This window comes from Ochotona curzoniae, unplaced genomic scaffold (genome assembly GCF_017591425.1).
Source record: "Ochotona curzoniae isolate NIBS_2020 unplaced genomic scaffold, NIBS_Ocur_1.0 contig_2404, whole genome shotgun sequence".
Taxonomy (NCBI): domain Eukaryota; kingdom Metazoa; phylum Chordata; class Mammalia; order Lagomorpha; family Ochotonidae; genus Ochotona; species Ochotona curzoniae.
Window position 1 is genome coordinate 231,619 of NW_024465451.1, and position 27,697 is coordinate 259,315.

At 54.3% G+C, this 27,697-nt stretch overlaps 1 protein-coding gene across 1 annotated transcript; it reads left to right on the forward strand.

The window, feature by feature from the left end:
• OPRD1 (opioid receptor delta 1) lies at positions 1-27,451 on the forward strand. Its single transcript, XM_040974371.1, has 3 exons — positions 1-464; positions 23,938-24,287; positions 26,896-27,451. The coding sequence occupies exons 1-3, from the start codon at positions 238-240 to the stop codon at positions 27,435-27,437; spliced, it is 1,119 nt and encodes a 372-aa protein (XP_040830305.1). The 5' UTR covers positions 1-237; the 3' UTR covers positions 27,438-27,451.
• The last annotated feature ends 246 nt before the right edge of the window (positions 27,452-27,697 follow it).

Below are 27,697 nucleotides of genomic sequence, written 5' to 3' on the forward strand. Positions count from 1 at the left end.
AACCCGCAGCGGCTCCCGGCTCACAGCGCTCCCGGCGAGGAGAGCGGGCGGACGCCGGGAGCAGGGCCGGTGCGGGCGGTAAGACAGGTGGAGGAGGCGCAGAAGAAGCGGAGCGATCGGGACATTGCAGCCAGCGGCGTCGGGGCAGCGGCCTGGGCGGCTCGCGCGTCCCCGGACCAGATCCTTGCGCCCAGGGCGCACGGTGGAGAGGGACGCGGTGCGCGCCACCCGGCCGCCATGGAGCCGATCCCTTCGGCGGGCGCCGAGCTGCAGCAGGCACTCCTCGCCAACGCCTCGGACGCCTACCCTAGTGTTTTGCCCAGCGCGGGCGCCAATGCGTCGGGGCCGCCGAGCGCACGGAGTGCCTCGTCTCTCGCCCTGGCCATCGCCATCACCGCACTCTACTCGGCCGTGTGCGCCGTGGGGCTGCTGGGCAACGTGCTTGTCATGTTTGGCATAGTGAGGTAAGTCAGCTACGGGCCAACGCAGCGGGGTTGGGGTCCACTGACTTGGGGTCCCGGAGTCCCGGGACCCTGGACTCCCCTGTCCTCGGCACCTCCTGCAGGGGGCGCCGCGCGGAGGCCACTTCGGTTGAGGCTGGGCCGCAGGTCTCTTTGTCCGCGTGTATGTACGCCGCCCGCCTGCCCGCGCTTAGCCGAATGCTGTGTGGTCGTCTATGGGTATTCTCTTGTTGCCGCATGAGGGCTGTGGGACAGTTTGGCGGCAGTTTTGTGTGTGGGGCACGGTGTGTGCAGGGGAGAGATTGTGCCAGTACAGGTGCGTGTTGGGCGGAGATGTTCTTGGATGGAGAACACGATGCAGGTGGAGGAATAGGAGAGGGTTGAGTATCTGCACCTGGCTGCAGGGACACTCACAGGTGGTACTGAACATTCCACGGCAGCTGTGTGCTTGTCCTGAACTGTTTGATTCTGTATGGGAAAGTGACCATGTGACTATTGCTTCTGATCAGCCCCCCAGCCTGAACCCCCGCCCGTGAAGTCCCACGATTGGCACCCAGAGTGGCATCAGGCCGCTGTGTTTTGTGCAGCCGGATGTGTGGATAGAAAGGCTATGGCTGCTGCTGCCCCAGGGCTCCTGCCCCAGGGGCAGGAGGTTAGAACTCTGGGTCTGGTGCTGGGAGGCCTCCACCCTCTTCTCAGCTACCCCCTCCGGGGTTCTCTTCCCCTCCGGGAGCAAGAGGGGCCTGTGTGCCTGCTACAGGCAGCTGCTGTGTGTTTGGGTGAGAGCCAGTTTGAGCTTCCCCACCCCCGCCCCTCCCCCTGGAAGTGAGGTTTGGTGTCCACGGACAGTGCTGCCCTCTTAGTTTAAGACAGTAGCAGCACTGCCCAAGGAGCTCTCCTGACAGCCCCGACAGCTTGAGCAAATAGGGCGGAAAGGAAGCTCCCATCCTTAAAACAACAAAGATGCCCTGGCCTTTAGTGTTACTTGGAAATGGTCCTTGGTGATGGTTGACCCAGGACTTTGTCCTAAACCTCTCTGGGCTGCTGTGGTATCAGCAGGCAGAGCCGAGGACAGAACCTGGATTTAGCATTTGGAGAAGCTGTGGTTGCAACCCGGGTGCTATTGCTGGGATCCATTCCCTGGCCCCCTACCTCCCCCTCTGCCTCGGTTTCCCCACGTGAACAATAGAGAACCAATCTCCTCTACTGACCAGCAGGAATTAGAATATGGTGGGCTGGAGCCCCGGATGGGATGTGTGGGTGTCAGGTGGCTTTGGCATTGATGATCTCTAGGGGATCTTGCTTCCCCGGAAAGGGTGCAGGGTGCAAGAATATCCTGTGCTTTCGGTGACTCATCGCCGGCTGCTGTAGGAGACCCCCTCCCCCTCTGCCCCTAGCCCAGGCAGCATTGATCTTGGCTTTGTGTTTTTGTCCATGATTCTTCCCCACATGTGGCTTTGAAGAGGGCCGGCCTGAATGTTCATCCCCCGCTCTGCCGTGACTGACTCCACGCCTCAGGCAAATCAGTTATCATATTGGAACCTTCAGTGTCTTTCTCTAGCAAACGGTGGGGAAGTGGTCCTAGAGCCTTCTTCAACAGGGTTGTTGTGGGGTGTCAGCCAGAGCACACATGTGGTGCAGCTGGCCTTGTACCCCAGCTCCCCCACAAATGGAAGCTGTCTATGTCATGAGGAGGAGTGGTCTTCCTGATCTTGCACAATCGCGTGCTGGTTAGAGGGGGCCGCGTGCGGGCAGTGCTTGGCCTAAGGTGGGTTGTGAGTCTGAGAATTACCATGAATTCCAGGTTGCTGGCACACAGCATCTCCCATTGGGAAACGCTGAGCTTCATGTGTTCCTACTGTCCAGAACCTTTTGGCTGCTGGGCTGGTGGGCACAGCCTTCCCACTCACACTGCACAAGCCCCTCCCCTCCACTTCCTCCCATCCACCCTGGGGAGGCGCTGGGCTCAGACTGCTCAGTGCGTTCCCAGCTGCCCTTCCAGGAATCTCATTGTCAGATGCAGGCAGACAGCATAGCTGACCTCCAGAGGCCCCCGGCCTGCCATCTGCTGATGGCTGTGCCTTGGTCTGAACGATTTGCACCTCACCTCTACAGCCCTGTGGGCTGGGCGTTGGAATTGTCCCCATCAACCCTCTTGGTTTACAGCCTGAGTGAGGTGTCTGCAGCATAGAGAGAGGCACGGGAACTTGTTCTGCTAAGTAGCCGCAGCAGTGTTAGAGCCAGGCCTAGAACCCTGCGTTGCGGGCTCCAAGTTCAGGACATTGTGTGGCGCTGGCCAGGGTAGGGGACGACTGGAGTGCTGCATGGATAAAGGCATAACCCTTTCTCTCTTTTGGTCCCTGGCTTTTGAGAGAGGCTGCAGATCTAAGGACTGACTCTCCTACTATTCAGCCCTTGTATTTGAAGCCGTTGGCCTGTTGAGGTCAGGGAGTTATGGAGGCTGGCATGTGTCTGTCCCTCCTCACTGAGATGAGGCTGAGGATGGGGCAGCTCCTGGGGCTGGGCTGCTGCCTTGGGTAGATTGTGGAGAAAGCCCTGATCTCTGCAGGGCCTGGAAGCCCAGCATCCCCCGGGAGTTGTACCCTCAGCTAGCAGTCCATGGTACCTGAGAACAAGGCTGCTGCATAGGTGAGCAGGGTGTCTCAGGGCATCTGGTACCCCGCAAAGAGCAGCCTCCCCACCCCCAGCCCTCTGCGTGTGTGTTTGGCCATGTGGTAACATGCTGCTGGCCTTGGGGATGTCCTGGTCCTGGATCACCCGCTTCCGCTTGGACACAGCAGGTGCATTTAGTTGGTATCTCAGAGAGAGCTCTGTGGGTAAGAGGGGAGTGTGAAGGGCCCCTCCTCTTACAGCTGATCCCTCTTCCCTCCGTGTGGTCCAGAGCACCCTGCTTTGTGTGTTCCAGCAGCCACACAGGTGCACGGAGACGGCCCTTCTCCAACAGCCTCTGGTCTGTCCTGCAGCCGTCTGCTCCAGTCTGCTCCCGCCCCTCCCTGGTCCTGGTTTGGCAGGTGTGAAGCCTGCTGTGTCTGCACCCCTCCACCTCCCGCCTCTCTGCAGCTTCAGCTGGCTTCCCTGTGCTGTTCTGGTTTCACCTGAGCCCGCCTCTCTTCTGACTGCTCTCCTGACCCCAGAGCTGGATACAATCTTTAGTTTTTCCATTTACCTCTTAGCACCTCAGGTTCCCTCTCTCTGATGTGGTGAGCAGCACCCAGCTGAGAGGTGCCTTGAGTGAGTGAGGCATCAAGTTTTCCCTCCCTGCAGGGGTGTCTTCCACACACAGCAGGCTGGGAGGATGGGGGCCAGGCAGCTGGGGCTGGGACGGGCTCGCGGCAGGTGAACGGAGGGTCTGGTTGTCCCTCTGCCTACTGCCCAGGTGTGGGGAACATGCTTAAGTGTTTGGGAACACTGTGTCCCTGCTTTTCTTTCTTTTAATTAAAGCAGATTTTTCACTTAACATGAAAGATGGAGAAACAGAGAAAGATGAAAACAGAGAGATTGTCCACCCATTGGTTCACTCCCCAAATGCCCGCAACAATCAGGCCCAAGCCAGGAACCTGAGGCCCTGTCTGGGTCTCCTCTGTAGGTGACAGGAATCCAAATACATCAGCCATCATTAACTGTTTCTTCCCAGAGTGAGCATTATAGAAAGCCACTGGGCCGGAAGCAGAGGAGGCCAGACACTCCCAGATGGGGTGTGGCTATGCCAAGTGGTAGCTTAGCCACAGAGCCAAACCCTGACCTGCCACCGTCTTGTTTGGGATGGGGCCTGGCATGTACTCCTTGCCTGCTTGTCTCCGTCCATCTCCCAACCTTTTTTTTTTTTTTTTTTTTTTTTTTTTGCCTAGGTTGAGATCCTGGTCCATAGCCTCCTGGCCAGGAGGAATTCCAGTGTGGTGACATGGTACCATGGCAAAGGTGGCAGCTAGCGGTCAGCTGGGACTCCTTGTCAGGTCCAGCTCAGCCATTTGCTAGCCAGCTTACCTTCTCTGAGCCTCATTACCTTGTCTGAAAGCGTGGGCTGATTCTGATAGGTTACTGCGAAGAGTGGATGAGATGAAGCGTGTCTGTGCCATGATAGGGTCTTGTGTGTCAGGTGCTGTGATGAACCAGGTGGCTGCCAGTCTTTGGTTGTCTGTGTTTGCTACCTCGGGATCTGTCCCATGCAGATTTACTTACCCGCAAGGATTTACTGACATTCGCCCCTGCCAGTCTGCCCAGCCTTGGATCCCATGGCCCAGGCCCTCAGAGGAAAGCTCTGCACATCCTTTGGCGTCTGACACAGTCGGGCATGGGAACCCCTGGTTTGTTGCAGCTCCAGGGACAAGGGTAGCTTCCTGGGGCCATGGCAGTTCAGAGGAAGCCATACTTATGTAGACTTGGGAAGAGGGAGCAGCCATTGGCTCCGTGGAGAGAAGGGGGTGGGACATTTCAGGCTGAAGGCAAGGCAGGAGTGATGGTTTAAATATCCTGCATGGAGGGGAGGGAGCTTCACTCTCCCTGAGCTGAAAGGGCCAGGAAGGACCAGAGTGGCTGTTGGATGGAGAAGTTGTAGGGATGAGGGCAGGGAAGGCGTGTCCTCATTGTAGCTGGAAGCACTGATGAGTCCGTCCACAGCATCCCTGCTTTTCAGGCTTCTTGGGGAGGTGCAGGTGCCTGAGGGAGTTCATTGACACAGGTAACTGCAGGGAGTCATCCTGTTGGAGGAAGCCAGACAAAGGCTGGAGACAGGCGGGCAGGGCTGTGTGAGGTTGCTCAGGCTCTGGCTGTCAGACCAGGCGCAGGGCTGAGGCTGGACAAGTCCCTGGACCCACGGGAGAGCTCAAGGTGACAGGTCACAGGAACAATTTGTGCAGGACAGACCTGGTGCGAGTGTGGGTGGGGCAGACAGAGTGGGGAGGGGTTCAGTGAGGCTCAGGGAAGCGGGAAGACAGCGAGGGGTCCTGGAGGGGTCATGGACATCTTGGCCTTAATGGTCCTGCTGCATTTTTTTTTTTTTTAAAAAGATTTATTTATTTTTATTGGAAAGGCATATTTGCATAGAGGAGAGAGAAAGATTTTATGGCCTATGATCCACTCCCCAAATGGCTACAATGGCTAGAGCTGAGCTGCTCATGAAGCCAGGAGCCAGGGACTTCTTCCAGGTGTCCCATGCAGGTGCAGGGTCCCAAGGCTTTGGGTCATCCTCTACTGCTTTCCCAGGCCACAAGCAGGGAGCTAGATGGGAAGTGGAGCAGAGGGATATGAACCAGCACTCATATGGGATCCCAGTACATGCAAAGTGAGGATTTAGCCATGGAGCCATTGTGCCAGGCCTAGTGGTGGTCTTGCTTGTGAAATGGGATGCAACAGCCGTGAAGCTGAAGGAGACAGGCTGGGCCTGATGGCTGCCAGCAGCCGAACATGGAACGTAAGTACAGCCCTAGCCAGGCTCCTGCCAGGCTCCCAGCCTTGCCTGCATAGCCCACCACTTCCAAGTGCCAGGCTTCTCTCCTGGGGGGTTCATGTGTGACTCACAGAGGAGTCTGAAGGACTCTGAGGAACCTCTCTCTGAGCCATTAGTGGGCCCTGCAGTGGAGAGGGGACCAGGGCTTTATTGACAGGTGAGGGTGTGAGGCTCAGCAGGAGCAAGTGCCTTCAATAGTCCAGACACAATGCATGGTCTTCTTGACTCCCAAACCAAAGCACATCCCATGTGCCTCTGCTGCTGGGAGACCTATGGGGCTGGAGTGAGAGCTGGCCGGGTAGACACAGCCCAGCTGTCATTGCCTCAGAGTGAGCAGGAGCAGTGCATGCACAACCCCTCTGAACCTTGACCTTGTAAAACAGGAGGAGCCTGCAAGCCTGGGATGGGGAATCCCAAGGAGCTGACGCTGCGTGAGTGGAGGGCCTTGGCCTGGAGGCACACAGGTGTCTGGAGGCACACAGCTCCTGCTTCCCATTATGACTGTTTAGAAAGTGAAGCAGACTTTCTCATTCATTCAGTCAACAGGGGTCGATCCCTGGAGGGACTCAGCTTCCTGGGTGAATGCTGGAGGTGAGCTTTAGCAGCTGGGGTTACACAATTTCCTCTATAATAAAGTTGACAAAATAGTTCTCTCAGAAAACAGGAGCAGCGTAAGCGAAGACTGATGTTACCCAGAGAGGTTTAGTCATTTTGGTGCCCTTCCTGTCCAGTACTTGGTCTGCCTCTTGTCCTCCCTCTAAAAGCATATGTTTGTTTTAATAAAATCAGGATCGTGAGTTGAAATCATGAGCCACAGTATAAATAACGTTTTATAAGAAGCATTTTATCGTGAGCATGCTCTCAAACTGTCAGATGTTCCTTTCTCTAAGAAAGAGATTTATTTATTTGAAAGGCAGAATCACAGAGAAGAGACAGAAAAGCTCTTCCATTCGCTGGGTCATGCCCTCAAAAGGCCCCAACAGCCGGAGCCAAGTCAGGCTGAAGGCAGGAGATGGGAACTCCACTCAGGTTTCCTACAGGCGTGGCAGGGACTCAAAGGCTTGGACCACCTTCTGCTCGCCGCATTCCCAGGTGCATTAGCAGGGAGCTGGTTCAGAAGTGGAGCAGCCGGGATGTGAAACAGCACTCCGACGTGAGATGCCGGTATCATACGCAGCGGCTGAACCCACTGTGCCATAACACCAGCCCCTTGTGTTCTTTCTATTTTTTTTTTTAATTCATGTATTTTTTTTGGAAAGGCAGATTTATAATGAGAGAAGGAAAGATAGAGATTTTTCATCTGCTGGTTCATTCCCCAAATGGCTGCTATAGTCACAGAGTTTGGTGGGTCCGAAGCCACGAGCTTCTCTGGGTCTCCCACGTGGATGCAGGGACCTAAAGACTTGGGCCATCTTTCCCAGGTACATTAGGAGGTAGTTGGATCAGAAACTGAGCTGCCAGGACTCGAACTAGCACCCATATGGGATGCTGGCACGGCAGGTGGAGGCTGTTTAACTTGCTGTGCCACAGCACTGCCCTTCTGCCAGCTGAATTCTTTCTATAAGGAATTTTTCCACAGTCACTTTTCAGGAAAATGCAGGATGCCAGGTCACTGAAGGAAGACAGGCTAGTGCTGGAAAACCAAGTGCTGGAGGGTTGGCACCCGAGAGTCAGATGGAGGCCAGATAGGACAAGCGCGATGCCAGGCCCCTGTGTTCAAAGGAGAGCAGTTCTCAGCGGCTGCCATCTGGGCTGATGCCGCCCCTCCCCAGCAGATGCCTGGACTCTGAGAGCCAGGGGCTGTGCCAGGCCCAGGCCTGACTTCATTAACCCAGAATCCTGGGACTTCAAAATCAAATTGCCTGCCCGGACATCACAACACGCACAGGAAGAGGGATCATTGTGGGGTGGAACAGAGAGCCTGGCTTAAATTAGCAATTTGCCATCGCGCAGGCTGTGGGCTGGGTTGGGTCGCCTGGGCTGTGTTCTATTGATTGATGGCTCCCGGAGCAGCTGCACGAATCAGCCGCTTTGTCTCTGGCCAGGAAGGGTATGGGGTGTGGGGTGTGGTGGGGTGCAGTATGGGAAGAGTCCTGCCTTCTGGAACTTCCCTGGTCTCTCTTGGGAAGTGGAAGGAACTCCAGCTTGCAAGTCCTGTGAGTCCACGAAGCCACGATTGAATGCTGCGCTGCAAGGTGGGACCAAACTTCCCTGTCCTGCAGAGATGACCATGTCTTCCAGGCCCAGGAGTCTCCATGGTGGGTGACAACTCTCTCCTGACCGCAGACTGTGTGCCGAGTGGTCTGCCTGTGGAGAGACGTGTGCGGGGTCTTCGGAAGGCTCATGCGAAATGAGACTAAAAATGTGTGTTGGTGCACAAGATTTTGAAATTTGTGCATAATAACTTCATGATTTGCATTTTCTGTGAATGTTTAAAGGTCCCTCTTGGCTTCAGATCAGCTCTGCTCCGGCCGCTGTGGCCACTTGGGGAGTGACCCAGTACACAGATCTTTGTCTCTCCTTTTCTCCATAAATCTGATATACCTTCCTCCCCCCAAAAAAAAATCTTTGAAAAAAATTTATGTATTTATTTGAAAGAGTTACAGAGAGAGTGAGGGAGAAATACAGAGAGTATGAGATTTTCCATCTGCTGTTTCACTCCCCAAATAATTGTAGTGGGCTAGGCTGGGTCAGGCCAAAGCCAGGAGCCTGGAGCTTCTTCCAGGTCTTTCACATGGGTGCAGGGTCCTAAGACATTGGACCATCCCCCTTTGCTTGCTAAGGTCATAAGCAGGGAGCTGGATGGGAAGCGGAGCAGCCAGGACACAAATCAGCACCCATATAAGGATGCTGGGGCTGCATGCAGGGGCTTAACCTGTTGTGCCACAACAGCAGCCGCTCTCCTGAGAGGCAGACAGATGAGCGATCTGCAGTTGATTTTTTTTTTCTTCTCAACATCTCTTGGCTCTGTAGCTTTATTGACCCCTTTGGCTTGCGTGCCATCCTGCTGGGCTGTGGTACGAGTGCAAGAGTGGCAAACACCAGGCACAGGTATAGCAGCAATTCCCACATGGCTGTAGGCAAAGAAGAGAGTTAAAGCAGCCTGGAGGGGAAGGCAGTGGCTATACTTAACTGGATTGGGGGAAGAAGGGCAGGAGGTAGGCTGCTCGGGCAGGGTGAAGCACGGAACAGCCAGGGCAAAGCACAAGCGAGAAGAAGATGCCTGTGTGACCCACAGCAGGAAGCTGCTGGTGGTAATGATGCCTTCTGGCTGAGTGCCTGGCCTTGGGGACCCGGGGGTAGGGACTGAGCCAGGGACAGAGGCCAGATGCCCCTGCTGGACTCATGGAGAGTGTTTCCCTGGGTTATACAAGCTCATCCTCCCAGGGTGCTGGGCTGCAGGTGAAACTGCCAAAACTCAGCATTGAAGACTTTTGCCCAAGGACACCTGGTTAGGACGTGTCAGGCTGCCCTCTCTCCATTTCCCTCACCACGGTCGACCCATGCAACAACCCAGCCTGCTGATTGTCACTGCCTTGAAAAAGAATTATTTATTTGAAAGCTAGAGTTACAGAAAGGGTGGGGAGGAAACAGACTGAGCAACTTCCATTAGCTGGTTCATTTTCGAAATGGCTGCAGTGGAGGAGCTGGGCCAGGCTGAAGCCAGGAGTTCCATCCAGGCCTCCCACATGGTTAACTGGAGCCTGAGTACTTGGGCTCTCTGCCGCTGCTTTCCCCGGCGGCGCGTGAACAAGGAGCTTTGATGGGAAGCTAGGACTCCAACCAGCACTTTGTCATGAAATGCTGGCATCACAAGCAGCTGCCTAATTAGCTGTGACACACAACCTAGGCCCCATCTGTGAGTGCTTTGGTGTCCCCTGGCATTTCAAGGAATTGGTCTTTGCCACTGCAGGGTCCAGCCAACACGAGTCTGAGGTTGGTAGGACAGGCAGGCAGGCAGGATGGAAAGCCTCGGGCAAGAGTCTGAAGCTGCAGTCCACAGTGGAGTTGCTTCTTACTCTGGGAAACCTCCCTTTGGTTCTGAAGGTTTCCCAGCTGAGCAGATGAGGCCAGCCCAGATTCCTGAGGACGAGCTCCTGAACCTGAATTCCATTTTCCATGAACCATCACGGGCCCAAGACACACAACATGAGTCTGGGAACTGAAATCTGTGGGCTGTGTGCCTAGGGGACCTTCCTCTACCTCTCTGAGTCTTGGTCCTCTCGTCTCCCAAGTGTTGTGGCAACGCTGACCACAGTCAGTTGTCAAGATTCGTTGCAGTGCGGGGGCAGCCATGTGGCTTATCAGATTAAGCCACCACCTGCGACACCAGAATTCCATATTCTCCACTTCCCATGCAGCTTCCTGTTAATGGCCTGAAAAAGTGGCGGAAGATGGCCCACGCGCTCGGGCCCCCTACACCTGCGTGGGAGATCTCTGGGTTGTGGCTTCAAATGAACAGCTCTGCTCTGGCCATTGTGGTCATTGGATGAATATCTTGTTTTCTCTGTGTCTCAGTAGCTTTGCCTTTCAAATAAATCAGTAAATCCTTTTTGGTTTTTTTTTTTTAGCAACATTGCATGCAATGACGTAGCTGGAGGCTTGGCACCTTGAAAGAGGGGATGCAGGAAGCATCACGGATCAGTGTCTCCTGACTGTGTAACTTGGCTTGTTTCTCAGTTTGCCTTCTCTAAATTTTTTGTTTTGTTTTGTTTTTAATTACTTTTTTTCTGGCTTTAAGGAGGCATCACTGGATATTTCTTTATATCTAATTGGCACTTTATTAGTGACACTGCCTCTGTAGATTTTTCAGGTTTTATAATACAACTAATAGCCTCGAGGCAAGACAAAATTGAGAAATGCCGAAAACTCAGGCTGCTGTCTGCTCCACTTCCTGTTCAGCCAAATAGACTCCCCCAACCCCGGCCAGGGGCCTTCTCTGATCCACCTGCTCTGTCCCCACCCCAAGAGAGAAAATCCTGTGTGTTCCCACAGTGTCCTGAGGGTCCTGGTTGAACTGAGATACCTGCTCCCTCAGCGCTGCTCCCCCACGCTCCTGAAGCAGTGTAAGGAGGAGGAAGTGTCCCTGTGTAGGGCTGACACCCCGCCAGGGGTCCCTCGCATGGGCAGCAGGCCAGCAGGTGTTTGTGGGAGGGGCACAGCCTGTTGCAGAGACCCAGCAGTGACACGCCACACTTGGGACACTCCGCTTTTGGAACCTGTGTTGTGATGGCCTTCAACCAGTCCAGCCGTCCTTCAACCAGAGCAGGGACAGGTGGTGGGGTGCAGGGTCCCAGGGCATTGGCCAGTTCACCTGGGGAGCGGGGGCTCTCGCTCTGGTTCAAGGTTTGGGGCCTCCAGTTCGCAGTGCAGCCCACACTTCTTCTCTTCCAGGACCCCTCACTGAGGCTTCGCTGCGCTCAACTGTTGTCCTTCCTCAGGCCCTGCCTGCTCCAGGAAGCTAATCTGTCCCTGGCCACCCATCAGGATCCTGCTGCCCAGCTGAGCCAGCGTGCCTTTTGCCAGTGGGGAGGGTCGTAAGCCCTGTGCTTGCAAATAAGAGGCCGGGGGAGCTGGGCCAGGGAGCCTCAGTTATCAGTCCTCCACAGTGGACAGGGCAGAGCCCTGGTGGTGACCATGGCCAGAGCTAACCTTCTGATGACTTCTTCATTTGTTTTTTTTTTTTTTTAAAGATTTATTTTATTTTTATTGGAAAGGCAGATATACAGAGAGGAAGATCCTCTGTCCGATGATTCACTCCCCAAGTGAGTGCAACAACGGCCGATGCTATGCTGGTCCAAAGCCAGGAGCCTCCTCCGGGTCTCCCACATGGGGGCAGGGTCCCAAAGCCTTGGGCCGTCCTCGACTGCCTTCCCAGGCCACAAGCAGGGAGCTGGATGGGAAGTGGAGCTGCCGGGATTAGAACCAGCGCCCATATGGGATCCCGGGCGTGCAAGGCGAGGAACATTAACCACTTGCGCTACCGCGCCGGGCCCAGACTTCTTCATTTGTTTTTTTTAAAGATTTATTTTTATTATTTTTTATTGGAAAGGCAGATATACAGAGAGGAGAGACAGAGAGGAAGATCTCCCATCCAATGATTCACTCCCCAAGTGAGTGCAACAGCCAGATCCAAAACCAGGAGCCAGGAGCTCTTTTGGGTCTCCCACGCGGGGGCAGGGTCCCAAGGCTTTGGGTCATCCTCGACTGCTTTCCCAGACCACAAGCAGGGAGCTGGATGGGAAGTGGAGCTGCTGGGAATATGGGATCCTGGCACCTTCAAGGTGAGGTCTTTAACTGCTAGGCTACCATGCCAGGCCCAAAATTAAAAAAAAAAAAAAAAAAAGCCAAGCACAGCCCAGGAGTCAGGAAGACATGAGTCATGCCTGCAGAGAGCCGGCTGCACTGCTGTCCCTTTACACAGTTGCCACCTACTGGTCGCCAGAGGGAGTGTTGTACCCTGCACTGACCTCTCTTCCTTGTCACACGGCATGCTGTCCTGTCTGCCACTTTGCACTGAGGTTGGGTTTGATTTGGTTTTGAAAGATTTATGTATTTGGATGTCAGAGTTACTGAGAAGGAGGGAGAGACACCGAGAGAGTGTGAGAAAGAGCCAATGGCTCATTTCCCAAGTGGCTGCAATGGCCTAGGCTGAACCAGGCTGAAACCAGGAGCCAGGAGCTTCATCTGAGTCTCCCACGTAGACGCAGGGGCCCAAGCACTTGGCCCATCCTCCTCTGCTTTCCCAGGCACATTAGCAGGGAGCTGGATAGGAAGTGGAGCAGCTGGGACTTGATTGGTACCCCATGGGATGTTGGCCACACAGGTGGTGGTTTTCCCCAGTACACCACAAAGCTGGTCTTTGTATGAAGTTTTTTTTTGTTTTTTTTTAAGATTTATTTATTTATTGGAAAGTCAGATATACAGAGAGAAGGAGAGACAGAGAGGAAGATCTTCCGTCCGATGATTCACTCCCCAAGTGAGTGCAACAACGGCCGATGCTATGCCGGTCCAAAGCCAGGATCCAGGAACTTCCTCCAGGTATCCCACACGGGTCCAGGGTCCCAAGGCTTTGGGCTGTCCTCAACTGCTTTCCCAGGCCACAAGCAGGGAGCTGGATGGGAAGTGGAGCTGCGGGATTAGAACCAGCGCCCATATGGGATCCCGGGGCATTCAAGGCGAGGACTTTAGCCACTAGGCCACACCACCGGGCCCATGTATGAAGTTTTAAAACTGTGTTCCCTAAGACCCCAGTGGGTTCTAGGATGTGCAAAAAACAGTTGAATGCTGTGCAATAGGCTCCTGGTACAGCAGTTGGGTTCTGACCAAGACCCTTCCCCATGTCCCATCACTCCTCACTGTGTTGAAAGCAAGTACAGTGGCAAAGAGTGTGGGGAAGACAGATAGCCAAGCACAGACCAAAGATCCAGCTGGGGTTGGGCCCTACTATGTGCACTTCCTGGCTGCATGTGTTGCCCACATGGCTCCACCCAGCCTCACTGGAAGGATGGAGCAAACAGCCCAGGCCGCAGGCAGTGATGTGAAATCACAGGTCATTGCTTGGAGTGCAGTGTCTGGCTCATGAAATAAAAGACCATCTGAAAATGCTGTTTCAGGAAAATAAGGTCCCATGGATGCTAGTGCCCAAGAGGGAAGATGCTCACTTTTGTCTGACCCTTTGGCCTGAAGACATCCAGGGCCATAATGACCAAATGCTCCAGCTTTGCCTGGGAAAAAGATTTCTCAGTAGGAGCTGACCAGCTGGTCATTCAAGGAAAAGCCCGGCACTGGAGGGGCTCAGGGCCAGGTGTGTGAGGGCCCTGTCATGCAGGCCCAGCAGGGGAGGCCCTTCGATCACAGGGCACAGCCAGGCTCCAGCAAAGGAAAGGGGAATAAGCAGTGATGAGCCTCCTCCAGCAGGGTTGGTCCCACAAAGAGGATCATGTCTCAGGGCTCTAAACCAACAGGCCCAGCCACCGGCTGCCTTGGCTTCGCTAAGGAAGCCTCGCAGAGAACCAGGAACAATGGCCAGGACCGGGCTTCCCAGCAGCCACGTGGTGCCAGATGCACTGCAGGGGACTCTGCCACAGGGCACAAGGCCAGGGTGTCCCCAGGGCCTCTCAGAATCAATGCTGGAGACACCGGAGCCTTTTCCATTCCCACCCCCTGGCTCGGGTCCAATGGATGATCAACCTGCCAAGCAAGAGGCAGAAAATGAAGCAGAAAAGCTTCCCAAGGTCTGCCAGCCTCCTATCGACAGGCCAGCCCACCAATCAGGGCTCTCACATATGAGGGCTCCGGAAGCATCCTTATGCTGAAGTCACCCAGGAAACGAGCCCAGAAAGGCTGAGTGACTTGCTCAAGGTCGTTCAGCTGTGTGTGCTGGGAAGCCAAGAGCTGAGTTGTTTAAAGGATCCTCTTGAGCTTAGAAAATGAACGCAGGGACAGCTCTGGGTCACTTCTCAGGTCCCCAGAAAACCACGGGCTGCAGCCCTGACTGCCACAGGGGGTGGATATGGGGGTGGGATTGAAGGCAGTATTGCTTCTTAAATGACTTGTTTTTGCTTAATTCTATAGATTCTCCAAAACCAACATTTGCTCTTTGCTTTCTGACTTTGCTGTTCTTTCCGAGTCTTCCTCCCGGCAATTTGATCCTCATCTATTACCTGTAGGTAAAATATGCACAACAATGAAGACACCACACTGTGGCCCTTGGTGTGGCACAGCAGGTTAAGCAGGTTTAGCTACTATCCCATTTGGGCACAGGTTCAGTTTCAGGCTGCTCCACTTCTGATCCAGCTTCCTGCTAATGCATCTGGGAAAGTAGCACAAGATGGCCCAAGAACTTGGGCCCCTGCACCCACAAAGGAGACCTGGATGCAGGTCTGGGCTCCCAGCTTTGGCCCAGCCCAGCCCTTGCCATTGCAGTCATTTTGGATGTGAATGAGCAGATGGAAGATCTCTCCCCATGTCAGTCTTTCTTTTTCTAACTCTGGCTTTCAAATAAGCAAATTAATTTTTTAAAATAACAGTTTACCCATTTTAGAAAAACATCTGTATCTGAAGGCGGACAGAGAAACAAGCAGAGATCTACGTACTGGTTCAAGCCTCAGTTCCGGCAGAAGCCAGGTGCCAGACACTCAGACTGAGTCTCCCAGGGACTCAAGTGCCTGAGCCATCACCTGTTACCTCACAGGGTGCGTGCTTGCAGGAAACTGGACCAGAGCAGAGCTGGGATCAAACCCAGGCACTTCTACATGGGATGCAGGAATCCCAAGTGATGTCTTGTTTTTGTTTATTTCATTAATTTGGAAGAACTACAGAGAGAAGGGGTGGAGACAGAGAACGTCCATCTACTGGGTCACTTCCCAAATGGCTGCAACAGAGTTAGGGTGAAGCTTACCACTCCACTCACGTCTCCAGGTGGGAGATACGGGCCTATGCCTTGGGCCTCCTCCTGCTGCTTTCCCAGGTGCGTTAGAGGGAGCTAGACTGGAAGCAGAGCTACTGGGACTGATGCCTGTGTTCCGTGTTGCGCTGGCAGCCTAAATGGCCGTGCCACAACACTGGCCCCCTGACTGTGGTTTTCATTTGCATTTCCCTAATAGTGAGGTGGGACATCTTTTCATGGACTTGTTAGCTGTATGTGTATCTTATTCTTTTTGTAAAAAGTCTTTTTATTTTCAAGGCTGACTAACAGAGTGCCCATTAGCTGGCTCACTCCCCAGATGCTCACAATAGGCAAAGCTAAACTAAGCTGAAGCCAAGAGCCAGGAATGCTGTTGGGGTCTCCCATGGGGGGGTGGCAGGGGCCCAAACACTTGAGCCATCACCTGCTGCCTCTTAGGATGCATAGCAGGAAGCAGAATGGGAAGCACAGGAATAGGGACTTGAACCCAGGCACTCTGATATGAGATGTGGGTGTTGCAAGCAGTGGCTTGCCTCGTTGTGCTACAAAGCTCACACCCCTCTCCACCCTTGCTTTGCTCATCATCCAGCCTCCACATGGTAGTCAGTATGAAATACTTTATTTTTATATATATATATATACACACACACACACACACAGAGATTTGTTCAGAGTTGGGTCTGGTATGATAGCCTAGTGGCTAAAGTCCCACCTAGTCTTATATGTGCAGGGATCCCATATGGGCTCTGGTTTGTAGCCCATATGCTCCACTTCCCATCCAGCTCCCTGCTTGTGGCCTGGGAAAGCAGTTGAGGATGGCTCAAAGCCTTGGGACCCTGTACCCATGTGGGAGACCCAGAAGAAGCTCCTGGCTCCTGGCTTTGGATCGGTGCAGCTCTGGCTGTTGCTGCCACTTGTAGAGTGAACCGGCAGAGAGATCTTTCTCTGTCTCTTCTTTTCTTTATAAATCTGCTTTTCCAATAACAAATAAATAAATTTAAAAAAAATATTTATTCAGAGTTGCAGAGAGAGAGGAGGAGAGACAATGAGCTCTTCCACCCATTGGTTCATTCCCCAAATGGCCACAGTGGCTGAGCTGGGTGGATCAGAAGACAGGAAGCAGAGGTTCAGGAAGCAGGGTGCAGGGGTTCAAGTACTTGCGCCATCCTCTGCTATTTTCCAAGGCATGTCAGCAGGGAGCTGGACGGGAAGTGAAGCAGCTGGGGGGACAAACTGGCGGCCCTATGGGATGCAAGCACTACAGACAGTAGCTTTACCCACTAAGCCACAGCGGCGGCCCAGAATGATCATTTAAGAACTCAGACCACATCATCCCTTGTTAAAATCACCCATGGCTTCCTGTCACACTTGAAATCAGCTCCAAACTCCTCGCCAGGACCCATAGGCCCTGCCTGACGTGGCCCCAGCTGCCTCTCCCTGGGCTGCCTTTCTGGCTTGCTGTTCTTCCGTGGCACTTGATATTGACTGTTCCTTGGCTAATTCTGCCACATTTCTGTGGCTCTTTCCTGCCCCAGTGCCTTTGTCCATGCTGTTCCTTCTGTCTTCACACAGCTGAGTCCTCATTCTGACCCTCCAGGCTGCAGGGTCACCTGTCTCGGTTGGTGCCAATACCTACGGTAAAACAGGTGAGGAACCTACACAGCAGAACTGGCATTTTCTCACCCTACAGGGGGCTGGAAGTCCCAACTCAGACATGCTAATGGGGCCAGTTTCTTGCCGGCTTGCAGGTGGCTGCCCCCTTGCCATGTGCTCCCCAGGGGTTCCCTGTCCTCTGGAGCCCCTTATGAAGCAAGCACACTATTCCCCCCACCCATTCCCCATGTCCCCCCCAACTATGTTCCACAGCTCCCTTGTGGCTCATCGCAGGGAGCCGGTTCGCATGCCTTAGTCACCAGCACTGGGCTCCCTCCCTCAGGGCCTGGCACAGACCAGGAGCTCGGGTCATCCCTGTTGGATGAGCCAGGGACCCCAGTTTATCTCAAGTTCACATCCTGCGGCGTTTCCCCCATGAGAGGTGAGGGAGGGACACTAATGGGTACCAAGGGCTGGCGGAGTACTGTGGGTACCAGGTGCTGGCACTGGGCCACCCAAGGGAATCCCTGTCTAGCTGCTTCCTCGCTGCAGGGCTCTGCCACTTGTGTCCTAGGTTTTCCTCTCTGAGAGCTGGTAACACATAGCTGGACAGGAAGCAGCCACGGAGAAGGGCATACCAGGCTGCGTGAGGGTGCAGTACGGGCTGGGAACAGGCGCAGTCGCCAGAGGGGACAGCGGGCCCCGAGACTGCTGCCCTTGTCCCTTGCTCAGCCAGGTGACAGCCCTTCCCCCTGCAAAAGAGCGGGCTTTGTTCTTGGAGAAGTGACTCTGGAGGGACCTGGGCTTGTGGTGAGAGAGCGAGCAGCAGATGGGAGCCTCCGGCTCTGCTGCCCAAACCAGACAGCCAGAAATGGATGTCCTCTACAAACAGCCAGATGTTCCTATGGAAAGCCAGGTCACCTCGGAGATGTCCCACAGCGAGGTGCGCTGGCAGCAGTGGCTGCATGCCCACTGCACCCACAGCTGTCTGTTCAGCACGCGCGCGGTCTTCATTCACCTGGAGTCACACAACCTCAGAGACCTGAACCAAGTCCCCAGGATAAAACAGAGATGGCAAAGCAAGCCAGCAAACACACAAAAACAGTTTGGGGCCAACAACAACAAACAGCAAAAGGCAAAACCAAGATGTTTAGTATCCTCTGAGTCACCGGGAGTTACTGTGCACATGTGAGCAATGGATAAATACTGTGCATGAAAGGGAACCGAGAGGAGAGAGAGAGAGAGGCCGTTGGGAAGATAAACCAGTCAAAATTAAAAAACATGCCGACTGAAGGATCAAGGGTAATGAAAAACAAACTTCCCAGAGGGCGCAATAAAAAGACATAGTGAGAAACTCCAAGGATCAGTTCAGGAGGCCCCTTGTCTGATTGGTGGCCTGGCCCATGGAGGGGGCGGCGGACAGCAGATCAATGATGGGAGAACATTTCATACTGAAAGACAGGAAAGGCTGGGGAGACCCAGTGCCAAGGAAAGGAGCTCAGGGTCCCCAGATGCCAAGCCACCAGGAGATGCTGTGGGGCCAACAGCATGTACATGGTCTCATGACCAGATGGTCCGCGCACCTGGAAGCTGGAAGAGGATTGACCTAAGCTTTCCAAATGTTTCAATACTTACTTATTTTCATTTTGTTTGAAAGACACAGAAGCAGAGAGCTCCCATTCACTGCTTCTCTCTTCAGTTACCCACAGTGGTTGGGGCTGGACTGGGTTGAAATCCAGAATCTGGATCTCAATCCCAGCCTGCTCTGTGGATGGTAGGAAACCAGGTTCCTGAGCCATTATGTACTGCTGGCCAGGGTGCGTTAGCAGGGAGCTGGGAGCCACAGCAGAGCTGAGACTCACACTCAGGCGCTCTGGGATGCAAGAGCATCTAAGGTGGCATCTGCCAAATGCCCACCTGAACCTGTCAACCTTCTGACTAAGAGCAGTTTCCAAGCTGCTAGTTCATATGCAGTCAAAGCAATCAGAAACGAGGCTGAAAATGAGGGATGTTTTCAGGCAAGCGAGGGTGGAACACATGGCACCTTTCCTATGCCCTTTCAGGAAGTGACCAGAGATGTCCATTCCTGCTCAATGTGAGGATGTAAATCAAGATGGAGGATGATGTGCAGTTGGGAAGCAGGTGCTCTGATTCAGGAGGAGGAGCGGTGTGCAGCTGGGCTGGGCAGCCTGAGGGGAGGAAGACTTGAGGGACATTGCTGGTGGTCACAAGCAGCAGGTTCTCTCTGCCTCTGGGCACATGTGAGCGCAAGACTATTTCTTGGTGCCTGGTTGTCCTTGGGTTTCTGCCATTCATACAGGGGACCCAGATGGAGCTCCTGGTGGTTGGCATCAGCCTGGCCCAGTCCCAGTTATTGCAGGCAACCAGGAAGTGAACCAATAGATGAAAGATCTGTGGTCTCTCCTTCTTTTTTTCCTTCTGTCACTCTGCCTTTCAAATAAAAAATGTAAAGAATTTTAAGAAATAAGGCCTAATGTAGTAGCCTAGTGGCTAAAGTCCTCACCTTGCATGCATCAGGATCCCATATAGGCATTGGTTTGTGTCCCAGCTGCTCCACTTCCCATCCAGCTCCTTGCTTGTGTTCTGGGAGGACAGTGGAGGACGGCCCAAAGCCTTAGGACCATGTACCTGCATGGGAGACCTGGAAGAAGCTCCTGGCTCCTGGCCTCAGATTGGCTTAGTTCCGACCATTGCAGTCACTTGAAGAGTGAACCAGCAGATGGAAGATCATTTTCTCTGTAAATCTTACTTTCCAATAAAAAAATATATTTTATTGAAAACAAGAATTTTAAGGAATAAAGTTCAGGGTTGCTGTTGTGCTGCAGGTAGGTTAAACTATCATTTACAACATTAGCCTGCCATACTGAAGTGCCGATTCAAGTCCCAGCTGCCCCACTTCCCGTTCAGTTCCCTGCTAATGTACCTGGGAAAGCAGTGGACGATGACCCAAGTTCTTGGGCCCCTGTATCCATGACGGAGACCTATCTGTGATTCTGGGATTCTGGCTTCACTCCGGACCAGCCCTAGATGTTGTAGAATTTGGGGACTGAGTGACCAAGAAGGCCTCCGGCTGAGATGGCAGAATGGAAGTGGAGCAACCTGGAATCGCTTCATGGGACCTGGTTTTCCTGGAGACAAAGGACTTCGTGAGAATAAATAATCCTTAATATATTAAACCACTGAGGCCTTGGGGATTGTTACTGTTGCTGCTTTGGCTTATTGCAAACTTCAGAGGTAACTGTTTAGCATAGTGGTCAATACCTTTGCATCCATGTTGGAGTGTTGCAGTTCAAATCCCAGCTCTGGCTCTGGACTCCAGCTTCCTGCCAAGGCTGACCTTGGGAGGTGATGGCGACAGTGACAGTGATGGCTCAAGGGCTCGAGCACCTACACCCAGTGGGAGACAGGGATTGCATTCCCAGCTCTTGGCTCCAGCCTGGCCCAGTCCCAAGTGTTACAGGCATTGGAGAAGTGGCCCAGTAGGTAGAGGTTTTCTTTCTCTTTCAAATAAGTAAAAATTTTAAAGAAATGTCTTTAATGCTAACTTCAGCAAATATTGAAAAAACTGATAAATGAGGAAAAGTCACTTAAACATTAGGTAGAATTATGGAACTAATTAATGAATAGTAGCTAAACACATTAGAGATGGTTGCCTCTAGGGATGACATTGTGGCACCACAGGTAGAGCTACCGCCTACAGTGCTGATTTTCCATATGTGCGCTAGTTCAAGTCCCATCTGCTCCACTTCTGATCCAGCTCCCTGCTAGTGGCCTAGCTAACCGGCAGAAGATGGCTCAAGTTTCTAGGCACCTTACACACATTTGAGATCTGGAAGAAGCTCAGGGCTTTTGGCTTTGTCCTGGCTTAGCCATAACCATTGTGACCATTTGGGGGGTAAGCCAATAAAATATTAAATAAATAAAAGTGGTTGCCTTTGAGGAGCAGGATAGAGGAGAAGGAGTGGGCAGAGGTGCAACTGGTTTCACTAAGGCGCTGCATGGGGGTGGATGTTAAGATACAGCAAGTTAAGCTGTTGCTGGAGATACCTGTGTGATAGTACCTGGCTACTCTGTTTCCGGTCTTACTTCCTAATGCATTCCCTGGGAGGCAGCTGATGACCGCCCAAGAACTTGGGCCCCTGCCACCCATGTGGGAGAACCACACTTGAGGTCCTGACCCCTGGTTTTGGCTTCTACCATCTCCAGCCATTGTAACAGTTTGGGGAGTTCATCAGTGGATAGAAGGTCTCTCTCTTGCTCTTTTCCCCTGCCTTTCAAATAAATTAACAAAAAAAAATGCTACATGGTTTTGCACTCTGCTACTATGTTGTATTGGCAGAAGCAACATTTTGTAAGAAGCAATGCCGGTAGATGTGGCTTGGAAGACTCCAACCCTTCTTCCCCAGTGGTTGTCTCTTGGGGTGGAGGTAGGAGACACTGGACAGAATGTTTGGGGTGCTACAGGTGTTTCCAGACCTGGGCCTTCCTGGTGTGGGAGGCACCGCATAGAATCCAGCCCCATGGCAACAGGAAGCAGCTTCCTTGAGCAAGGCTGCCTTTGGCCCACGGGCCCTAACTTACCAGGGTGTTGCGGGGAGCCGGGAACTGGCAGGAGGCTGCTGCAGTGGTCCCAGGGACAACCAAGGTGCCTTGGGGATGACATGCATGCGACATGCATGTGCTGTCTGCACCATTGCCTGGTGATGCAGCAGAGAACAGATGATGGGATCTTTCTTTAGTTTCAGGAAGCTTCTGCAGGTCAGGGCCAAGGGATAGGGAGAAGCGGAGGGCAGGTCAGGAGGAGAAATGAAGCCTCCAGGCTTTGCGCTGAGATGACAGGGAGAGATGGTCTTTCTCTGAGGAGGTGAGAGAGGGAGTAAGGAGTTTTCAGGCAGAAAGGACAACAGGTACAGAGGCCCTGCGGTGGGAGTGGGCTTGATCTGGCCAAGTAACAGCAAGAAGGCCAGTGCGGGGTGGTGGGGCGTGGGGTTGTGGAGGGCAAGCTAGGGGTAGCAGGGTGAGAGTGGGAGTGAGGGAGGGGGTGGCGCTCACCAGCTGGGAGCTGAAACTCCAGAAGCGCCAGAGCCAGCTTGGGGAGCACAGGGCGGGGCTGAGCGCTCCTAGGGAAGGGAGGAGACCCTTGGGACAGGGCTTGGCTGTGAAGGTGGGAAGCTGAGGAGGGGGCTTCCTGGGTCCCGCCTGATCCAGCCACAGCAGCCTCGTCACCGGCTTCCCGGCAGCCCAGCCTCTCTAACCGGGCGGGGGGATAGGAGGAGTCTTCACACATCAAAATAGCAGCCGAAGAACAGCTTCTGATTGTTCTGCGTAAGAGCGGAGAAATTAGCCGAGGCAGCTGCGGGGCTGGGCCCGCCTCCCACACAGCTGCGATCCTGCACCCCGCACCGCCACCCGCTGCACTTAACACCTCCGGCACTTCCCTAGCCCACGGGGCCGCTGTCTCTGAGCGAAACTTCTGCGCCGCCCCGCCCCGGAACAAATGCAGGCCTTGGCGGATAACGAAGACATTCATATTTTAAACCAAAAAAAGCCTATGACGTCATGAAGGCCTGGCCTTGAAGGATGCCTCTGCACTGCCATTCTACACTCTGGGACATCGTTGTCCTGCCATTGTCCTAGGTGCCCAAGGGACCCAGAGCAGAGCTGAGAGAGGCCCCTGGCAGGCAGAAGGTGTCAGTTCTCCCTTTAGCTCTGCCACTGTCGCTGTGTAACCTGGAGTGATTGAACCAGCTCTCTGGCTTTTGTTTTCTCTTCTCTCCCCCAATATGGGCTTTGGGCTACACCGAGATTCCCAAAGTTAACGGTGTAAGGATCCCTTGGGGAGGTGCCTGTGAAAGGTGAAGATTCCAGGCTCCAGACGGTGCCATGTGATGGGTAAGAGGCCTCTGGAAGACCCCGCTTGGTGGATCCCAGAGCCCCACTGGTGGTGAACCCTGGTTGCCCTGTGAGTACGCAACCCAGGAGACAGCAGGTGACAGCCCCAGCACAGTTCCCTGCCGCTTCCATGGGCAAGCCAGCCTGGCCCATTGCTGGCTGTGGTGGGCGTTGGGGGGGAGTGAGCCAGTGGAGAGAAGATCTCTCTCATCTACTTCTCTGTCCCTCTCTGCCTTTCAAGCCAAATGAAAATCAATAATTAAACACAAAAGGCCAAGATTTAGCAGGTCAAGTGCGGGGGTGTCTCCAGGAATTGCATCTCTTAAAGGCTCTTCCAGTTATTCTGAATCAGTTCTCAGGGCGTAGTAGTTTAATGCAAGCCCCTCCCCTCTGGGGAGAAGGGGGCTCTCCCCGCTGGGAAAGGCAAGGAGGAGTGCCTGGCTCACGCAGACTGGCTCTGGGCAGAGGAGTGTCCCAGGGGCCATCTACTTCCGGCTACATCATCTTCTCCAGGCTTCGCTGTAGTAAGATTGCAGAGCTGGCCAGATTGGGGGTAGCTGGGGGGACAACGTAGGAGGCAGAGAGGTGTGGAGGTGGTTGGCTGCAGGTATCTGGGTACCTCTCCTAAGGGTGTGTGATGCTGTCACCTGCTCCCCTACACTGCTGTGGGTTACAACATGTGAATCCAGCTCAGGAAGATGGGGAGGTCTGGAGAGGGCAGCAGCATACTTGTTCTTCAAGTATGAGGAAAAGTGCAGTTAGCCGGCCCTGGGTGCTTACTATGCTACACGCTGTATCCTCTCATTGCATTTTTACAGCTATTGCAAGAAGCTGGGTTAGGGGTATCGGTTTTGATTGCTTAGTGCCTCTCAGAAGGCAAGACTTTTCCCTAAAATACCTTCTGCCAAAGTCATCCACAGCCAGAAAAACCCAGCAATACCAATTTTATACCGGGAAGCAGTGAGGTTGAACCCTTGTTTGAGTTCCCTCTGCTCTTGACCTGCGTGACCTTGAGCTCCACCTCACTTCCTTACATTTTAGGTGAGGCGGAAATCTCTAACATAAGCTCGATTACCAATGCACTTCCCTCTAAGGTACACAAAGATGAAGACAGCCACTAACATCTACATCTTCAACCTGGCCTTGGCCGACGCGCTGGCCACCAGCACGCTGCCTTTCCAGAGTGCCAAGTACCTGATGGAGACGTGGCCCTTCGGCGAGCTGCTCTGCAAGGCCGTGCTCTCCATCGACTACTACAACATGTTCACCAGCATCTTCACCCTCACCATGATGAGCGTGGACCGCTACATCGCTGTCTGTCACCCCGTCAAGGCCCTGGACTTCCGCACGCCTGCCAAGGCCAAGCTGATCAACATCTGCATCTGGGTGCTGGCCTCCGGTGTGGGCGTGCCCATCATGGTCATGGCTGTGACCCGTCCTCGGGGTAAGTTGGGGGGAACTGTGGCACAGGAGGCAGCCCATGCACCTGCTGGGGTCTGCGGGGCCAGATTGGAGTGCTGAAAGCGTGGTGCTGATCAGTGGCAGAGTGGGAAGTCAGCCAGTAGGAATGCAGATGGATTAGCCAGAGGTGAATGGCCGAGGACTGTGACGGGTGAATGAATGGTGAGAAGCCATGGGGAATTTGTGAAATGGGATTGGGAATGGCCGGTCTTTGTGGTCAGAAATGTGTGGAGATGGAAGTATGGCCAGGAAGATTTAATGACACTGACCAATGGAGGGCATGAGATATGCAGTTCCATGGCAACCTCCCTTTCAGCCTGGTTTCTGTTGCCCCAGAAGCTGGTGTGGTGGTTCAGTGGGTTAAGTCACCGCTTGCGACATCAGCATTCTCTATCAGGGTACCAGTTTGACCTCTCCACTTCTGATCCAGCCCACTGTTAATGCACTCAGGAAAGCGGCAGATGATGGCCCAAGCCTTTGGACCCCTGCCAGCCTATGGCAGCCCCAGATGGAACTCCTGGCTCCTGATTTTGGCCTGGCCCAGCCCTAATTGTTTTGGCTGTTTGAAGAGTAAAACAGCAGATGGAAGATTCTCCCATCTCCCTCCCTCCCATCCACCCACTGTCACTCTTGCTTTCAAATAAATAAATACATCTTTCAAAAAGTTAAGGAAACCATCATCCCAGATGATCAAAGTCACGCCTAGAGAAAAGCATGGAGAGAATGCTCACTGTCTACGGAACAACAGCTGTCCCAACAGGCTCCCCGCTCAAGGGCTCAGCCCTGGGGCACTTTGTTTTTCCCTGGCATCCCAGCCCAGTATTGAAGGAGCAGGGTCATCCAGTGCTCCAGGCTTCCTGTAAAGGTTTCGGAATCTTCCACTGCTGGCGTCTGGAGAGCCAAGGAGTATGCAGAGGGCAGGGTGGGGAGGGTCCATGTCTCCTTCCGAAGAGTCGGGCCTGCCCTTCCTGTGGCCCCATGCTGATGAGGTCAGGTGGGAAGTGTGGTCTGTAAGGGTGCCCATGGCTCGAATAACTGACCAACCTCCTGAGCCACACTGTGTCGCAGGGTGTGGAGAAGGTTAAGTGAGGTCACTAGTGCAAGACACCTTCAGCAAGATCAAGCTCATTGCCAAGGCCATCAAGTGGTTCAGCCTGTGAGACAGGGCCAGGACCCCTGCCTCCAGCTATTGCTAACAAATTGGGAATTAGAAGGGCCCAGTGGTCTTCTGTGGGTCTTCCAGCCAGGTAGCTGATGTACATTGGCCTGGAACTCTGGATCCGGCCCCTTGGATGCAGGTTGGCAGGCGGTGGGTATTGTGGGTGGGAGGCGAGGGCACCCCTTAGGGGAGGCTTCCTGGTTGCCCTTGACTCTCATGAGGGCGCAGCCCTGGTGCCCGTCAACACCCCTTAAGCCACTAGCCTTGAGCTGACAGCATGGTCCATTGCTCTCTGCCAGTCTTCTGTTCACAGGTCATTAACTGCAGCCTTGCTGGGGCTAGAGCAGATGGGCCTCCATAGCCCGCACACACCCACGCGTGTGCCTCCTGTGGCCACTTGCTGCCTGACTGGAAACAAGTGCCCCTGCTTCTGGGGTCTGCTTTTGCCATTGGAATAATGAAGGGCTTGGATTCGGCCATCCCCCTGGGGTCCTGCCAGAAGGACGCCCTGTGGAGCTAGCTGATCTGTGGTGTCCCCCGCAGCTTCTAGTAACCCCCAGCCTCATGAGTGGATCCTCCACCTGCTCACATCTGGGGAGAGCCCCCATCTGCGCCATCTTCAGGCCTGGGTTGGATTTCCCCAGCATTCCCCGAGGTGTTCCTGCAGGCTAAACGCCCACGTGGCAGTAGTCAGCTCCCCTCACCCCATCCTGGGCAAGTCTGGCCGGTGGAGGGGGCTTCCCAACATGCATGGTAACACCTGCTGTCCTCCGGGAGCTCCAAGGACATTCCACACAGTAGGGCCTGAGACCTGCATTTTTTTTTTCTTTTTCATTTTATTTGAAAGGCAGGCAGAGAGAGAGAGAGAGAGAGAGAGAGAGAGAGAGAGAGATCTCCTATCTGCTGTTTCATTTCTCATTTGCCCACAACAGCCAGGGCTGGGTCAGGAGCCCAGAACTCAGTCCTGGTCTCCTACCTGGGCAACAAGGCCTCAATTGCTTGAGACAGCCCCTGCTGCCTCTCCAGATAGGCACTGGCAGGAAGTGGACTGGGAAGCGGAGAAGCTGGAATTCCAATGGGGCACTGCTGGGAGGTGTCCTAAGCTGACTCAATGCCCCTTCCTCAGCACCTGCTCTCTGGGTCCATCCTAGCCCGTGTACACCCTGGAGCTAGTGGCAGGGGGCGGGGTGTGTGCTTTGAGCTATCCAGACAACTGACAGGTGGTGAGCGGGGCTAAACTGTTTCATCCCTGCCACCTCTGGACCTAGAGGCTCCTAGAGGGCGGAGGGTGAGGGGACACAGAAAAGAGGGTCAGGGCAGCTGGGGCATCAAGGATGAGCAGGGGTTCACCCAGAGCTGGGAGCGGGCCGGCAGGAACTGGGGTTCCCAACCCCCTCACCCCCTCTCCGTTTTCCCTTGTTTCCTGGCCCAGACGGGGCAGTGGTGTGTATGCTGCAGTTCCCCAGCCCCAGCTGGTACTGGGACACGGTGACCAAGATCTGCGTGTTTCTCTTTGCCTTCGTCCTGCCCATTCTTATCATCACGGTGTGCTATGGCCTCATGCTGCTGCGCCTGCGCAGCGTGCGCCTGCTCTCGGGCTCCAAGGAGAAGGACCGCGGGCTGCGGCGCATCACACGCATGGTGCTGGTGGTGGTGGGCGCCTTCGTGGTGTGCTGGGCGCCCATCCACATCTTCGTCATCGTCTGGACGCTGGTAGACATCGACCGGCGCGACCCGTTCGTGGTGGCCGCGCTGCACCTGTGCATTGCACTCGGCTACGCCAACAGCAGCCTCAACCCCGTGCTCTATGCCTTCCTAGACGAGAACTTCAAGCGCTGCTTCCGCCAGCTCTGCCGTGCACCCTGCGGCCGCCCCGAGCCCGGCACCTTCAGCCGCGCGCGCGAGGCTACCGCCCGCGAGCGCGTCTCAGCCTGCACCCCGTCCGACGGCCCCGGTGGGGGGGCCGCCGCCTGAGCCCACTGCCCCGAGGCCCGGCAGGTGTCGGGAGGCGAGGGGGTGGGGGTGGAGGGGTTGCGGGCGAGGGGCTCTGAGCTGATGGAGACTTTGGGGTGAGTGAAGGCGGGACTCTGGAGCCGGGACCCCCCTCCCCAAAAGGACCTCTCCACTGGAGCTGAGCCTCCAGAGCTGGACTGCCTTGAGCTCCAATCTGGAGCGGGGCTTTGGGGACATGGGGTGTGGCCTCGACGTGGCTTGATGGAGCTGTGAACTTGGGC

Bases quoted from the DNA above. Each gene is read 5' to 3' on its own strand.
- OPRD1 (XM_040974371.1), top strand. From the start codon at position 238: ATGGAGCCGATCCCTTCGGCGGGCGCCGAGCTGCAGCAGGCACTCCTC. The intron at 465-23,937 runs GTAAGTCAGCTA...CTTCCCTCTAAG, and splicing joins GTCATGTTTGGCATAGTGAG to GTACACAAAGATGAAGACAG. The intron at 24,288-26,895 runs GTAAGTTGGGGG...TTCCTGGCCCAG, and splicing joins GGCTGTGACCCGTCCTCGGG to ACGGGGCAGTGGTGTGTATG.